Here is a 17632-nt window from a genome sequence, read left to right as displayed (position 1 = left end):
TTATAATAATAATAATAATAATAATAATAATAATAATAATAGGACAAGAAATGCTGTAGAAAATCTAATATTTATAAAGTCTGAAAAATAAAACTAAAATATAAAAAATAAATTAAAAAATAAAAAATTTCTTTTTTGAGAAATATTTAGTTCAATTGTCCATTTGTTGCTTGGGTTGTTTGTGGAGGGTTTTTTAAAATTTTTAATTGGTGCATTGTAGCAATATATCTTAATGGAATAAAAGATTTGTGGAGAGATACATGCACATATCACACAATTAACCCTTACCCGATCCCTACCCCATTCCTCCTTCCCATGCTTGGCTTAGTGATGACTTCAATATAAGTACATCATGTGCTTTAGAGAGTTTCCCTCTTCCCCACCATCCCCTCAGTTAGGTCACCTTATCTGCTCCTCCATAGAATCTTTTTCTTCATCTAGAGTTCCTCCAGTTACCTATTTCTCCTTAGCTTTTGCATATTAGGGAAAGCATCCGATTTCTTACTTTTGGTGACTGACTAATCTCACTTAGCATAATGTCCTCCAATTCCATCCATTTCCCTGTAAATAATGTAATTGTGTTTTTCTTTATGGCTGAGTAAAATTCCATTGTGCACATATCCCAGAGTTTTGTAATCCATTCATCTGTTGATGGACATCTTGGCTGGTTTCATAGTTTGACAATGGTGAATTGTGCAGCTATGAACATAGATACACATGCATTAGTTTGGAAGTTTTGTTTCCTTTCCTTTGGATAGATACTGGGAAGTGGTATTGCTGGGTCAAATAGTAAGTTTGTTCCCATTCTTCTGAGGATCCTCCATATTGTTTACCAGAGTGGTTGCACTAATTTGCAATCCCACCAACAATGTTTTAGAGTTCCCACTTCTCCACATCCTTGCCAGGATTTGTTGGGTTTTGACTGCCATTCTATATGTTGGAGTTAGGTGAAATCTCAGGGTAGTTTTGATTTGCATCTCTCTGATTGCCAGTGATGTTGAGCATTTTTTCATGTATTCATTGGCCATTTGAATTTCTTCTTTCCTAAAGTGTCTATTTAATTCACTTGCTCATTTTTTGATTGGGTTGTTTTCTTAGTGCTGAGTTTCTTGAATTCTCTGTATATTCTACATGGTAATCCTCTATCGGAGGAGTAGTTGGCAAAAATCTTCTCCCATTCTGTTGGCTCTCGGTTGAGGTTTTTGACCGTTTTCATGTTTTATTTTTATTTTTTTATTTATTTTTGTAGTACAGATGATTGAATCCAGGAGCTTTCTATCTCTGAGCTACACCCCTAGTCCTATTTGTTATTCTTTATTTTGAAACAGGGTCTCACTAAGTAGGTGAGGCTGGTCACGAACTTGCCATCCTGTCTCAGCCTGCCAAGTGCAAAGATTACAAGCATGTGCCAACACACCTGGCTGTTGAGTTCTTTATATATTCCGGATATTAATTCTCTGATGGAAAAGTAGCTGACAAAACATTTTCTCCTATGTCAAGTGTGGTGGTGTATGCCTGTAAACCCAGTACTTGGAAGGCTGAGGTAAGAAGATCACAGGTTTTAGGCAAGCCTTAGCAACTTAGCAAGGCCCTCAGCAATTTAGTGAGAACTTGTTTTAAAATAATAAAATAGGACTGGGGATGTAGCTCAGAGGTAGAATACTCCCAGAGTTTAATCCCCACTACCACACACACACAAAAAAAATATTTTCTCTCATCCACTGAATTCTCTTCAGACTTTTGATCATTTCCTTTGCTGTGCAGAAGCTTTTTAATTTGATATCATTGCATTTATTAATCCTGGGTTTTAAGAGTCACACTGAGGACTGTATCTATAGGTTGAAGAGTTGACTCTTTTCTTCTAAGCAAAGTTTCTGCTCTAATTCCCATGTCATTGTACAATTCTGAATTGACTTTTGTGCCAGGTGAGATTAGGACCTAGTTTCATTCTTCAACATACGGATGTCCTTTTTTACTAGCAGTGTTGTTTAAAAGGCTGACTTTCCTCCAATATATGTTTTTGGCATCTGTGTCAAAGATTAGTTGCTGTATCTGTGTGGGTTTGTCTCTTTGGGTTTCTAGTGTATCCTATTCGTCTATGTGTCTGTTCTTATGCCAGTACCATGATGTTTTTACAACTGTGTAGTATAACTGGAAATTGGGGATTAGGATGCCTCCAGCATTGCTCTTGTTGCTCATAACGTTTTTGGAAATTCAGTCTTCTATTCTTCCATATGAACTTTTGGACTGTTTTGACTAGTTCCATAAAGAATGCCATTCCTATTTTGAAGGAGACTGCATGAATCTCTAAATTACTTTTGGTAACATGGCCATTTTAACACTATTAATTCTACCTACCCATGAACACGGAAGTCTTTGCTTCTTCTAGTGTCTTGTCTTGTTTCAGTGTTGTGTAATTTTTCTTATAGAGACTTTCATCTTTGCTTGGATTTGTTTGTACCTAGGTAATTTGGGGAAGTGAAGGACTATTATGAGTGGATTTTCCTATTTCCTTTTCAGTGGATTTGATATTGGTATATAGAAAATATATTTATTTAGGTATGTTTATTTTGTATCCTTGCTACTTTGCTGTGTTTCTCAGCTCTAGAACTACTCTGGTAAAAAATTTTAGATCTTTAAAGGAAAAGATCATACTAACTATAAGCATGATAATTCTACTTTCTCTCCTAGTTGTATTCCTTTTATTTCCCCTTCTTACCTAATTGCTCTGGCAAAAATTTCATGTACTATATTGAATAGAAGTGGTAAGAATGAATATTTTTGTCTTGTTACCGATTTTAGAGAAAATGCTTTCAGTTTTTCCCCATTTAGTACGGTGTTGGTTTGGAGTTTGCTATATACATATCCCCTATGATGTTGATTTGGAGTTTGTTATATACATGTCACACAAATAGAATCAAAGACCAAAATCACATGAGCATCTTAATATATGCAGAAAAATCTTTTGACAAAATTATGCACTCACTCATGTTAAAAACACTGAAGAATCAAGGGCTGAAACAAACTTGCCTAAACATCAGAGGTTGAATGCCCCTGGGTTCCTTCCTCAGACCCCCCCCCCACCACACACACACAAAAAGAAAATTTTCCTAGATTTTTCAAGTTATTTAAGTATTTTTCAAAACAGCCCCTGTGTCTTTTGGATTTCAGTGATATCTGTGGTGATATTTCCTTTTTCATCTCAAATTTTATTAATTTGGAGCTTCTCTCTTTTGGATAGTTTGACTAAGGGTTTATCAATTTTGGTTCTCTTTTCAAAGAACCCTTTGTTGCATTGATCCTTTGTACTGTCCTTTTATGCTCTATATCATTAAGTTCATTTCTGATCTTAATTATTTCTTTCCTTCTACTAGTTTTGGGATTGTTCTTATTTTCTTATACATTGAAATGCATATTAGGGTTTCTTTTATGTAAACACTGCTTTGGAATTTGAACTACATGCAATATCATTTTTCATCCTTTAATTTTAAGCCCATGGATATCTTTGCCCCAAGATGTGTCTCTTACTAGTGACATTAGTTGTTTTTTTTTTTTTTTTTTTTTTGGTGGTACTGGGGGTGGAACCCAGAGGCTTTCTACCTCCTGGCTATACTCCCAGACCTATTTTTATATTTTATTTGGAAACAGGGTCTCACTAAGCCACTGACAACCTCAACTAAGTAACTGAAGCTGGCTTCAAACCAGTGAGATCCTCCTGTCTTAGCCTCCCAAGCACGGGGATTACAAGCATGCACCACCACGCCTGGCTAACAGTCTATATCTTTAACTGGAGAGTTAGGACCATTTATATTCAGTGTTATAGAAAGGTATTATTTTCTACCATTTTGATTACTAGTGTTTCATTTGAAGTTAATTCTCTTTTGCTTAGTTATGTACCTAGTGAGACTGTTCTATTTGGAAGCACTGAGGTTTGTTTTTAACTTCTGTGTGCAGTAGAGAAATTGACTTGAAAAAAGATAAACAGGTATATCCATGGGTCATGAAAAAGATGATATATGTATGTACAGAACTTCTTACAACTATCTGAATGTTCAGTCATCTTTTCTAACTCACAGAGTATGTCATAGGACTAATATTTCTTTCTATAGACTGAACCTTAGGAAATATAAGACAAAATATAAAGTCATGTAGTATTCTTATATATTATAATAAACAAGTTTGAGTGTCATGTAATAGAATTTTTATCAAGTGATTATTATTGAATACATTTAATTTTATTCTTTAAAGTTTACTTCCTTTGCATACTTTCTTATTTCTTCACAGATTAAAATATTAGAGAAAAATTCTAGGCAAAAAATACTTCATGAAAAACATGAAACAAATTACTATCACATTAGAAATTTTGCTAACAAAGAGTTTACTCTTTACTTGTTCAGAAAGGTATTTGGTTTTTAAATTAAAAATGACATCACACATATTTATACACATGTGCTAAAAATTAAGAATAGCCAGGCGTGGAGGCACATGCTTGTAATCCCTGCACTTGGAAGGTTGAGACAGGAAGATCACAAGTTTGCAACCAGCCTCACTGACTGAGGCCTTCCACAACTCAATAAGACCCTCTTTCAAAAATAAAGAATAACAAGCCGAGCATGGTGGCACACATTTGTAAACCCAGCATTCAAGAGGCTGAGACCAGAGGATTGCGGATCACGGACAGCCTCAGCTACTTAGGCCTTCCCTTAGTAAAACCCTGTTTCAAAATAAAGAATAAAAAATAGGGCAGGGGGTGTAGCTTGGAGGTCGAATGCCCCTGGGTTCCATCCCCAGACCCACGAAGAAAGAAAGAAAGAAAGAAAGAAAGAAAGAAAGAAAGAAAGAAAGAAAGGAAGGAAGGAAGAAAGAGGGAGGGAGGGAAGGCAGGCAGGCAGGCAGGCAGGCCAGCCAGCCAGCCATGGTGACGCATGCTTTTAATCCTAGTATTTGGGAGGCTCAGACGGGGATTGCAGGTTCAAGGACAGCCTTCATCTACTTAGTGAAGCACACTGCAATACAGTGAGACCTTGTTTCAAGATAAAGAATAAAAAATAGGTCTGGGGGTGTAGCACAGAGGTTGAATGCCCTAAGGTTCAATCAATCCTTAGTACTCAAAAACAAAAAGAATTAAGAATAAACTGTACCAAGTTATAGCTAGGAAAAATAGCATAAATAGTTATCTGGAAAGTATGAAAGTATTAATTGTACTAATTTATGGGTTTCACTGTGACATTTCCATACATGCCTATTTTGTGCTTTGACCCTGTCTACTCTCCCTTTACTCTCCCCATCTCCTTTCCCTCTGATCTTTTTCCTCTTCATTTTAGGTTTATCTTTTTTCTCCTCCTCCTCCATTTTCATCTTTGTTTCGTTTGTAGTTTTCACATATGAGCAAAAAATGCAGTATTTCTTTTTGTATCTGGCTTATTTTGCTTAATATGATGTCTTTTCATAATCATTAGTTCTTATTTTAATGTTGAAATTTTCCCTGTTGTGAATAACATCAGTAAAAACCAATCCAGGAATTGAAGAGAATAGTATAAAGTTAATGTAAGTCAAATAAAGGTTTTTACTTGATAAATGCCTCTAAGTATATAAGTGTATTTAATAAATATAGCTAATTCTTAAGAACCAAATCATGCTACTTTAATTTACATTAGTAAATCTATCACTATGTGAATATTCTATAGTAAGCCTTTATAAACACGAGTATGGAGTTAAAATGATACTTCAGGTTTATTAAACAATAAGCCACTGAATATTAAAATAAACATGCTGAAGAAAATGATTTCTCTAATTTACATATATTTTGGGAACTCAATAATGCATATGTAAATATTATTTTAACTTGATGCTACTGAAGCAGCAAATTCAGGTATTCAGAAGTGATCTGAAATTTGGTCTCAAAAGAAACAAAGCATATACAAAACTCCAGAAAACCTCAAAATAGAGATATAATCTAAATTTTTCCTCCTGCTCCACCTATATGTGGAATGCTCCCCCTCTTCCTCAACTCTGCTGTGTCTACCCCTGGGAATCAAAGCTGAATGCAAACCAGCTGACTAGTCGACAAGTTTCATCTTCAAATGAAATCCATGCTCTTTCTACTGGAAATTATACATGCTTGCACTGAATGATTGTCCAAAGCAATATCAGACAAAAAGTCTCTCCACAGTCAAAAACGTCTGCTTTGCCCTCAATGAACTATGGGATTTAAAAGTCCCAGGGACAACTTCAATTATCTCAAGAAATGCCACAACACCTTCTTAACAAGAGGATATTGTTTTTTATGTAAAATAAAGATAACAAAACATTTCTAAAGGTGAGGATATCACCAAAATTGAATGTAGCCACTGCATTACAAAATGGTGAAATTACAAAACAATGAAACTTTACTCAGCCATAAAGAACAAAAATATGCCATTTTCAGGAATGGATGGAACTTCAGAATATTATGCTAAATGAGATTAGCCAGTCTCAAAAAGGGAACAGTTGTATGTTTTCTCTCATCTGTGGAAGCTACATAGAAATTGGGAAACAAGCCTAATCTCAGATGGACAAGCAGAGACTCCAATGGAGGATGGAGGAGGTTATAGCAGGGAAGAAGGGAGATAGAGATATGAAGAAGGTAACAGTTGAAGTAATGCTATGCACATATATTAAACTACCAATGTCAATCTCAAAGATATGTACATGGAAGGGGAGGGAGGGGTTGAACCTGGAGGGAAATGGTCCATGAGATGTGTGATGTATAATTACAAACCACAAATAAAACAAAAACAAATTTACTCTGATGTTCCTTTACTTCTTCAAGTTGGTATTTCCAAAGCGCCAACATCAGGTCTCTGTCATTGACAATGCTTCAAAATCTACTGTACTCTTTTCCTTCAACAGCTCCCTGCACCTAATTCTCTTAATAAACGCCATCCCCTTAAACCACTTTCAATTTCAAAGTTGATCCCAGTGTGCCAGATAATTGATACATTTTTCTACATATAAATTGACATCCTCAACATCATAGTTCTCATTAGAAGCTCTTGAAAGTGGGTATACCACTTTTGATTCAGAAGTTAAAAATGTCATTAAGTTAAATTTCTATCCATAATGCTGTGTCATCATAGGATTTCAATTCAAAAAGACAAAATGAATAGTTCCAGCTATTTCTTACACTTTGATTTTACCCCTATGTCTCCATCAACAAATGAATGGATTGTAAAATTATGGGAAATGCACACAATGGAATTCTACTCAGCAATAAAGAACAAAATCAAGACATTCACAAAATGATGGAAAGAACTGAAGAACATTATGTTAAGTAAGATTAGCCAAGCACAGAAAAAGAAGGGACATATGTTTTCTCTAATATGTTCAAGTTAAGGAGTATTAGGGATACCAGAGGGACTCCAGATAATGGAGGGGAAACCTCAACAAAGCTAGAAAGGAGGGATAGAGGAGGAAGAAGGCTGAGGTTTATTAATGGAAAGCTTCATTCAAATATGTGTATACTTGTGAATATAACATTGTTAACCTGGACACTCAGTTTGGGGAGGGAGAGAAAAGGGGAGGAGGGGAGGGCATCAAGTATTGTGTGAATATATGCCACTGTCAACATGATCCCATTATCTACATTATGATGTGAGACTACAGTGCACCAATAAAAAAAATTTTTTAAAGACAAAATGAATGAGCCAGGCATGGTGGCACATGCCTGTAATCCCAGTCCTCAGGAGCTAAGACAGGAGGATTTCAGGCTCAAAGTCAACCTCAGTAATGTAGCGAAACCCTCAGCAACTTAGTGAGATCCAGCTTCAAAATAAAAAATAAAAAAGCTGGATGTATAGATGAGAGATAGAATGATGCCCCTGGGTTTAATCCTCAACAACACACACACACACACACACACACACACACACACACACACACACGAAAATAGACAAAACGAGTTTCTGTATTATACAATTTTAGAAAGTGAATTTGAATCATCTTTGTTTTACTTTTTTGCTTTCTGCTTTTTTTTTTTTTTTTTTTTTGGAACTGAGAATTGAACTCAGAGGCAGTCTACTTCCAAGCCATACCCCCAGCCCGATTTTATTTCTAGGTTTCTAAGGGCCTTGCTAAGTTGCTAAGGCTGGCTTTGAACCTGCAATCCTCCTGTCTTAGCCTCCACTAACAAGCTTGCAACACCACACCTACCTGAGCATCTTTTTTTTAATCACAATATACTACATTTAGAAAAAATAATTACTTTTAACTACTCTTTATTCATTCCTTCACTAACTGTTCATTGAGCGCTCACTTCCTACCAAATACTGTATTTAGGCAACATAGAACATGGTATAATCATAAGAATTTATGAGAAAATGTTAACGAGTATCCTGACATACTCCTGTAACCCCAGTAGTCCTCAGACAGAAGAGTCACAGGTTGCAGGACAGTGCCTGGTAACTTAGCAAGACCTTGTTCAAAATAAACAATTTAAGAAAAAAAGGGAGGGAGGTCAGCTCAGGATATAACTCAGTGGTAGAACTCCCCTGGGTTTAATCCTCAGTTCCAAAATGAAAAAAATATGCTAAGGACAATGACAGACTTGGGATCTTCAAGTCACAGGAAACTTAACTGGGGATTTTAGCTAAGGAGCATGCACCATAAATGTGTCTTGGCCAAGTCTTCTCAACCAAGGGAGCTTACATTCCATTTATGCAAATAAAGTTAATTCCAACCATGAGATATGTTTCAAATACCCTGACACTGCATAGATGACCATATATTTTGTCAACAAAATCAGAATACTTGTGAGCGTAAAAGAGGTGTTTTAGGCAATTACTCCAAGACAACAGGCCCAGTCCAAAAAGTATAATAAGTGTGTATTTGTGTGTATACACATAAACAGGGAGCTAACAATTAACAGAACTGGTCCTCTTAGGCAATGGCACAGAACTCTGTTCTGTGACACTGGCACCTCCACTGCCCCACAGAGATACTAACATCAGACCAAATGCTCTTATAGCTACAGCAATCTTAAATTCCAAGCATAGCTCTACCAGTAATGGCTTCCTCCATCCCCACAGATATACATATGTGTAAAAATCATATGTGTAAATTCTCTGACTTAACAAATGTAGCAGTAAAAGTAGTACACCCTCCCCTCTGTGCTCTTCCAGGGTGAGGTTTTAAAATTCGTATTCAAAGATCAATAAGACAAGATATTCCCTGTCACTAGAGGGCAGAAGCCATTCATATGATGAAGTAAATAACAAGTTCTTTTTCTAAGTGTTTTCAGAGATTTTCAAATGTCTTATAAAGTTGTCCCACTAACAAAACAGGATTCCTAGTGTACATCTATCTGAACTAAATTTTAATGAAATATGATTTCTAGCTTAAATCTAAATACAATTTACTTACACCAGAGTTTAGAAACATAATTTTAAAAATTATATGTATTTTAGGAAATATTAAAGTCATAGTAAGTTTACTTACAATTGACATTAGAGTCAATACATAGTGCTGCAAATTCTGTCCATGATAATGAACCATTTTAGCATCAGCTGTAACCATAACTTCCACATATCTTGGATACGATAAAAAACGCTTATTCCTGGAATGTAATTGACTTCTTTCAGATTGCAATGATATATTTTTTGAAAGATGTCCAAAAACTCTTTCCTTCTTTATATTAAGATCTTCATTTATGCCGCTGTAGTTGTGAAAGGATAAAGCAGTTTTCTTTATTTGATTTTCTGGAATGAAAAAAAAATACAATGCAGAGTCATTAAGATGGATAGGCCTAAAAAATTGCATAAAATAGAATAGTCAAAATATTTAATACTTACACATCTGCTTCCAATATGAAACAATAAAAGAACAAATAGAAATTAGTATTTAAAACTACATTGTACTACATTATTATAAGCACTACTATGAATCATATTAAGTTTGCATAATGTTCAAATTTTCATATACTACGCTAACAAGACTGTCTCTGTCTTATTTTAATAGTTCTGACTATTCAAAAATATTAATTCACCACCAGGAAGAAAATAAAAATATCAAAAAGTTTCTATGTTTTTCTTATTAGGTCAATTAGATCCTTAAGTCAACAAAGACATTTAATCTTATTATAGAGAAATCACATTTTGTAGAGTGAAACTTCATGAAATATAAAACACAATGAACTCTTAATAATGTATAAGTCACCAGAAATAACAAAAAGTGAAGCCATATCATAATAAGTGACAATTCAAGACTAGAAAATCAAATGTGGACATAGTTCTATTGTTTGAAATATAAAATGTCTAAAATAACAAAATATAAATAAATGTATCATAAGTATTTTTGTCTTAATTTATTTGCTTATATATATTGAATAATATAGATTATGATAGTAACTGCTTTTAAATCTATGCATAGAAACCTATGCATTTAAATGATTATTTGTGCTAATGAAAAAATTCACACATAGCATGACTGCTTGTTCAACTTCACTCTTTCTTATTTTATTCCTTTCCTCTCTTTGCTGATTTCTTCTTTTTCTACTAATTTTCCTGCCAACTGTTTTCTGATAGAATTTTCAACAGAAAAAATGGACCAAAGGAGTCAGAAGAAATAAAAGATTCTGGGTATTTCATAAGCCAAATAGTCTACATCAAAATAACTGATACTCAATCTTAACTGTATTAGAAGATTAGATATGAATATAAAATTATATATTTTATTATTAAAATGATTCACTTCACTTTAAATATAAAGTCCCATGATTGTAAGAAAAAAACTTAAGTCTTTAAACATTAAGTTTCCACAGATGAATACATTACAGGGGAATTCTACCTTCTAGCTACACCATCCGCCCTATTTTTTATTCTTTATTTTGAAACTGGTCTCACTGAGTTGCAGAGGGTCTAAGTAGTAGCTGAAGCTGCCCTCGAACCACAATCCTCCTTCTCAGCCTCCCAAATGCTGGCAATACAAGCATATGCCACCACATCCGGCATCATCTAACTTTTTACACTTTTTTGTTCTTGGATTTTAAAATGATTCTCAGTAGAAAATTCTGTAAATTTGGTAAACTGCATGTACAGTTCTAAAACTATTTCCCACTTTCTACTGGTGGGCTTCATCACCAAATTATCAGCACCCAATTATTGGACCCTGGGGAAGATTTCAGATGTCTATACTTATGAGTCTATCAGGAGAAGGGTAAATATTCCCATTTTTACTTATTTGTTCACCCATTTCATTTGTTCAAAAATAAACATTTATTGAGTACCTACTTTATGTCAGGAAATTTTTACACAGAGGAGAGCAAATAGTATCTCATAAATCGCAAACTTTGGTAGGAAGAAACAAAAAAACATGAATACAAATTTAAGGATAAAATTTCAGGTACTTTCTTTTGTTGTTGTTTTTTCCTTTTTTTTTTTTTTTTTTTTTTTGGTGGTACTAAGGATGAAACCAAGGTGCACTGTACCTCTGAGCTATACCTCCAGCCCTATTTTGTTTTTGTTTGGAAACAGGGTCTCACTAAGTTGATGAGGCCGGCAATAAACCTGCTATCCTCCTGTCTCAGGTTCCCAAGCACTGAGTTTACAAACATACATCACCATGCCTGGTTAAATTTCAGGTACATTAAGTGTGTCAACAATAATACAACCAATAGACAAAAAAATTTTTATTCTACTTACCAGGATGTCAAAAAAATATTAGAAACTGATCATACCAAGTACTGATACAATCTCTTAAAATGTTGAAGTTATCTAGCAATTTCTAAGTAGGCATGCACCTATCCTATAACACTGAAATTACATACCTAGATGTACATCTAAGAAAAGAAAAGCATGAATCCTCAAAAAGAATCATATAAAAATGTTCATAGCAAATACACAAAAAAGGAGTAAGTACCCAGAAAAAAAGCCTCATGCATATGATCAAAGATCTTTCACAAGGCTACCAACAGCCACTCGGTACACAAAAATTAACTCAAAATGGATTAAAGGCATTAAAATAAGATCCCAAACTATAAAACTCCTAGAAGAAAACATGCTGAAAAAGCCTCCTTACAGTAGATTAGGCAATAAGTTCTTGGATATGATACCAAAAGCACAGGCAAAAAAAGGCAAAAAATAAATAACTGGGACTTCACCACACAAAAACTTATTTTGCGAAAGAAAAAAATCAACAAAGAGTCTCCTTGTTTTACAAAAGAGAAAATACAAAGGTAGTAAGTACATGAAAGGTGCTCCCAATTTGGGGTAATTGTAGAGTGGGAAATAAATTTAAAAACAATAAAACATGATTATATAAGGCCTGAACGGTTAACATGAAACAAGACTGACAGTAACAATGTGTGGTGACATAGTGGGGCACCTGAATGTTTCATTTATTGCTGGTAGATGTGAAAATTGGTCCATCTGGAAAATATCAGAGGAAGAAGGGAACTTGGATAAGACACAAATATTAACAAGAAGGTACTTATTTTATCTAATGAGTATATATAAAATAGGTGTGTGTATATATATAGAGAATAGGTATATAATATAGGCATAAATAAAAATAAAAATAGGCACATTATCAAAGAAAGGTATAAATGCCGAATAAACCTTCCAATTTAATGAGGGAAAGGGGAAGATAACTTTAAAAAGTCAACAAAAGTAAGAAAATAGATGGGAAACAACATGTAAACATAAAATACATGTAATACCTTACACATACATTGCTGACATTAAGCCAAATACATTTCTGGTGCTTTACTTGCATTAACTCGTTAATAATGCGATATATACTATTGTAAATCAGATTTGTGGAGGAGTAATCTGCAACAGAAGAAACTCACAGACACAATCGATAAGTGATAGAGGTAGAAATAAGAACAAATAAAAGGAATAAAGCTAAATTCATCATTTATCATAATAAAAGGTGAATGGATTAAATCTATCAAGACAGAAAAGGTTATAGAATTCAGCTGATTAGCAAAACCCAGTCACACGTTAATTAATAAGTGGCAGAGGTAAATTCAAATCTCAGGCATTTGGCTCCAGTGAATGTTTTCAACCACTAGAGGATACTATGTGACAGTAATTTTAAATGAGAACAGAAAGAGAACTATAACTTAACAAAAACTATGTTATCAAAACATATATCAAGAGTTTAATCTCTATAGAAATGGAAATAATCATGAGAGAACACACAACTGACAAAGCAATTGAACAATTTAGGGAAAAATCTATGTCATACTTTATCAGCACATGGGTATAAATCAATGTTGTCACTACAGTAGGTGAAACAAGTGAGAAAAGTATATGCAACATATTTCTATGTAGTAAAAACTAAAAACATACTTTTACAAATGTACTTGGCCACAATAGTACTACATAAAAGAAGAAAGCAGAGGTTTTTTTTTTTTTTACTTCCTTTAGAGCAGGGTTCTTTTTTATGATTAATTAATTTATTTATTTATTTTTATTTTTTTATATTTTATTGGTGCACTGTATTCATACATCATGGTGGGATACAAACTTTTGTAGACATACATGCACACATCGCCCAGTCAGCCCCCACCCAATCCCCACCCCATTCTCTCCCCATCCCTCCCTCCCATGCTTGGCTTAGTGGTTGACATCTAGTATTATAGCAATTTATCCTAAATTAAAAATGATAATCTCACATAACAGTTTCATTTGTCTGATACCAAGCTTTTGATGACTTAAAGATAACATTTCAATATTTCTTTTTGCTTTCTTTCTTACCAGAGAATTTTTTTTTCTATTTTTTTTTTAGGTGAAACTATCATATATTTATATATTTATTTTTCAGAAAAAAAATCTATCCTAATATGGAAAATGGACTCTAGATACCCAAAACGATCTTGAAAAAGAACAAAGCTAGAAGATATATATTTTCTGATTTCAAACCATATAAAGCTACAATAATTGAAACAGTGTAGTACTATTCTAAAGGCAGATATATAAACCATTGGAGTTAAATAAAAGCCTAGAGCTAAATTCTTCCCTATATTGTCAAGTTATTTTTGACAAGGTTTCCACGAACATTTGGTGGTGGAAATAATAATCTTTTAACTAAATATTGTTGAAACATAATAATTACATGGAAAAGAATAAAGTTGGACCCTTACCTAATCCCATATACAAATATTAACTCAAAATAGATAAAAGACCTAAATATAAATCTTAAGACTATAAACTTTTAGGAGAAAATCTGGGTCATAAAACCTCACAACATTGAAATTGGCAGTGATTTCTTGGATATGATTTCAATGGCACAGGCAACAGAAGAGTATACAAACTCCCTAAAAAATAAAAAAAAAATATATTGTATATCCAAAGACAATGTAAACAGAGTTAACAGTTACTAATAGAATGGGATAAAATATTTCCAAATGCTATATCTGAAGGTATATTAATATTCCAACTAGAAATCCTAAAAATTAACAACAATAAAGGCAAACAATACCATTTAGAGATAGGTAAAAGACTAACGTAAGTAATGAATCTCCACAGATAACCAATCTTAGTTGTCTGTTGGATGGAAACTCTTGTTTCTCTGGTTCTGGTGTGTATTACCTATTTCTTCTTTGTAGTTAATCTCTTTGAGTATTTTCTCTAGCGCTGGTTGTGAAGACATAAATTCCTTCAGTTTCTGTTTGTCATGGAAGCTTCTTATTTCTCCATCTAATTTGATAGAAAGTTTTGCTGGGTAGGAAATTTTTGGCTGGAAGTTGTTTTCTTTCAGAGTTTGGAATATGTTACTCCAAGCCCTTCTGGCTCTCATGACTTGGTTTGGGAAGTCTGGAGTGATTCTAATTGGTTTGCCTCTGAATGTCACTTGGCCCTTTGTTTTTGTTGCCTTTAAGATTCTCTGCTTGGCTTCCACATTGGTCATTTTGACAATTATGTGGCGTGGGGATCCTCTTCTCCGATCCTGTCTAAAGGGAGTTCTATAAGTTTCCTGGACCTGTGTATCAACCTCTTGCTCTATGTCTGGAAAATTTTCTGCTATTACTTCCTTGAAGAGATTGTTGATCCCTTTGGTTTCACTTTCTTTTCCCTCCTCTATTCCAATTATTCTTAGGTTAGCTCTCTTAAAATGGGCCCATATTTCTTCAATATCAGATTCCTGCTGTCGGATATTTTTTTCTAGATTAGAAACTATGCGTTCATTTTTGGATTGCTCATCTTCTAAGAGCGAGATTCTGTTCTCCATGTGGTCTAATCGGTTGTTTGTGCTTTGAATTGAGGCCTTTACTTCATTAATTGCATCCTTTATCTCTTTTTGGCTCTCTCTGAGTTCTTTTCAAAGCACCTCTATTATTTCTATAGTTATTTTCCTGATTTGATCTTCTAGAAATCTCTGATTTTCTGTTTTATCGGGTTCTGATGTTGTGGGGTTGTGGGCATTCATTGCTCCAGTATTATTCCTCTTTCCCATGATTTCGGAAGTTTGTGCCTTCTCTGGGTTCTTCCCTTGGGTCACTATGACTTCACTTAAGGTGTTCTGGATCTCAAGTCTGTATTATCTCAGACCCCACTACTCCTTTACTGAGTTGTATCACAGAGTCTCCGACCCAGGGAGCCGATAGAGGCTGCTTTAGACTGTGGGGGGTGCCAGGTTGCAAGTTCCCCTTGGTGTGATATCTCTGCCACCGCCCCTCCCCCACTGGGTCAAGTCCCAGGGAGTACAGTACTGGGATTTCTCCTCTGTGGCCTGCAATTTGACTCACTGTTCTTGAGTACGCAGATGTAGCTGTACTGGATTCGGTGAATTCTCTGCTGCTGCCGCCGGTGACAATATGGCGCCGCTGCTACGCCCTCGGCCGTGAGGCTGGTGTATTTCTTCTTGGTTTTGATTTCCACTCTGAATCCCTGCAGCGTGTGCTGAGCTCAGCCACTGGGAGCTTTAGATTTTACCTGCGGTGAGAAATCCCGCCTGGCTGTTCCGCAGCGGCTCACCTCGGCTTGCTATAGCCGTCCGGTGAACTCGCCGCTGCCGCCGGCAGTATGGCGCTGCTGCCGCGTCCTCGGGCGTGAGGCCGGTGTATCTCCTCTGTGGCTCTGAACTCTGTTCTCAGTCTGCTTTCTCTCTGGAGCCTGGTGATTTTTTTGTTTCTCTGGTGATGGTGTTTTCTGGCTATGAAAGGTGCTGATTTTGTGGTAATGGAGATTAGGTGTTAGCGGGGCTCTTAAGCCCCGCTTTTCTCGGTCGCCATCTTACCGGAAGTCCAAAAGCAGAGTTTTATTCAGCCAGAAAGAAGACAAAATCATGTCATTTCCAAGAAAATGGAGAACTAGAAAACATTATGCTAAGTGAGATCAGCCAGGCTCAGAAAATCAAGTGCTGTGTGTTTTCTCTCATATGTGGAAGCTAGCAAGAAAACGAAAGAAAAATGACTTCATGATAATGAGAAAGACGAGTAGACAGCAGAAGGGAAGATACAGGGAAAGGGAAAAGGAGCTTGAGGAAGGAAACAAACCAAGTACTATGTTCATAAGAAGGTAAGGTCTCGCCACCAACCTCACCAGTGTGTCTGGAGGAGGAGAGTGGGCTGGAATTAGGAGGGAAAAGCACCAAGAGGCCTTGTGTTCATATATGAATGTATCCTTTTTTTTTTTTTTTGCAGAACTAGGAATGGAACCCTGGAGCATTCCACCTCCAAGCAACACCTCCAGCCTTAATTTTTATTCTTTATTTTAAAACAGGATCTCACTGAGTTGCAAAGGGCCTCACCAAGTAGCTGAGGCTGTCTGTGAACTGCAATCCTCCTGTCTCAGCCTCCCAAATGCTGGGATTGCAAGTGCACATCACCATGGCTGGCTGAATGTATCATTTTGTGTTTTTGTTGTTGGTATTTTGAGGTGTGTGCGCGCGCGCGCATGTGTGTGTGTGTGTGTGTGTGTGTGTATTCGTTACTGGGAATGGAACCCAAGGGCATTCTACCCCTAAGCTATACATCCAGCTCTATTTTATTCTTTCATTTTGAAATAGGGTCTCACTAAATTGCAAAGGCTGGCCAGGAACTTGAGACTCTTTGAACCTCCCAAGTACTGAGATTTCAAGCATGCACCAGGCCGAATGTATCATTCTGAATCTCACTACAGTGTATAATTATTTACACAATAAAATTCTAAGAAGAAAAAAAGGGAAAGGCAGCAAGGAGATGACAAAAGGAATATTCAGAGTGATGACGGTTTCAAGTGAGGGGGGCAGTGAACAAAATAGAGGAAAAAGGAGCAAAATCATTATCTGTCTATACTTTGTATTGATTCATATATTCATAAATACATATGCCATTATTAAAAAGGTCTTATTAAATTATAAAATGCCAAACTAACCGCTCTCAAAGCAACCTGCTCTTTCATCAGTCTCATGTACTATTGTCTTAGTAATACTAAAGTCATAAGATAATGACATGAAGTATGTAGTATGAATATTAGAGAAACAAATTTGTTCATTTTTATTTGATTTTATATATGAAAGGCTTTTATATCTTAAAAACCCATGAGACTAAATTAAAAACTATATAAATTAATAATTCTTAACAGAGTAGCTGAATAATGGAATGCGATATACCTATTGAAATAATAAATTAGATTCACATGTTTTAAACGCTGGACATACGTCTATTATG

The 17632-nt window shown here is 35.3% G+C and overlaps 1 protein-coding gene across 2 annotated transcripts in view; it reads right to left on the bottom strand.

Moving 5' to 3' along the window:
• ADAMTS20 (ADAM metallopeptidase with thrombospondin type 1 motif 20) overlaps nt 1-17632 on the bottom strand; it is a gene marked incomplete at both ends in the record, with an annotated part of 191686 nt that overhangs the window by 129942 nt on the left and 44112 nt on the right. For both annotated transcript variants that reach the window (XM_080705454.1, XM_080705455.1), the window contains one exon: nt 9475-9734. In XM_080705454.1, the coding sequence (XP_080561580.1) occupies nt 9475-9734 (260 nt within the window). The remainder of the gene's footprint in view (nt 1-9474; nt 9735-17632) is intronic.

The sequence above is a fragment of the Muscardinus avellanarius genome (assembly GCF_963383645.1).
Source record: "Muscardinus avellanarius genome assembly, chromosome: 11".
NCBI lineage: Eukaryota > Metazoa > Chordata > Mammalia > Rodentia > Gliridae > Muscardinus > Muscardinus avellanarius.
Note: the sequence above shows the minus strand (reverse complement) of the source record. Positions and strands in the feature narration are given on the sequence as shown.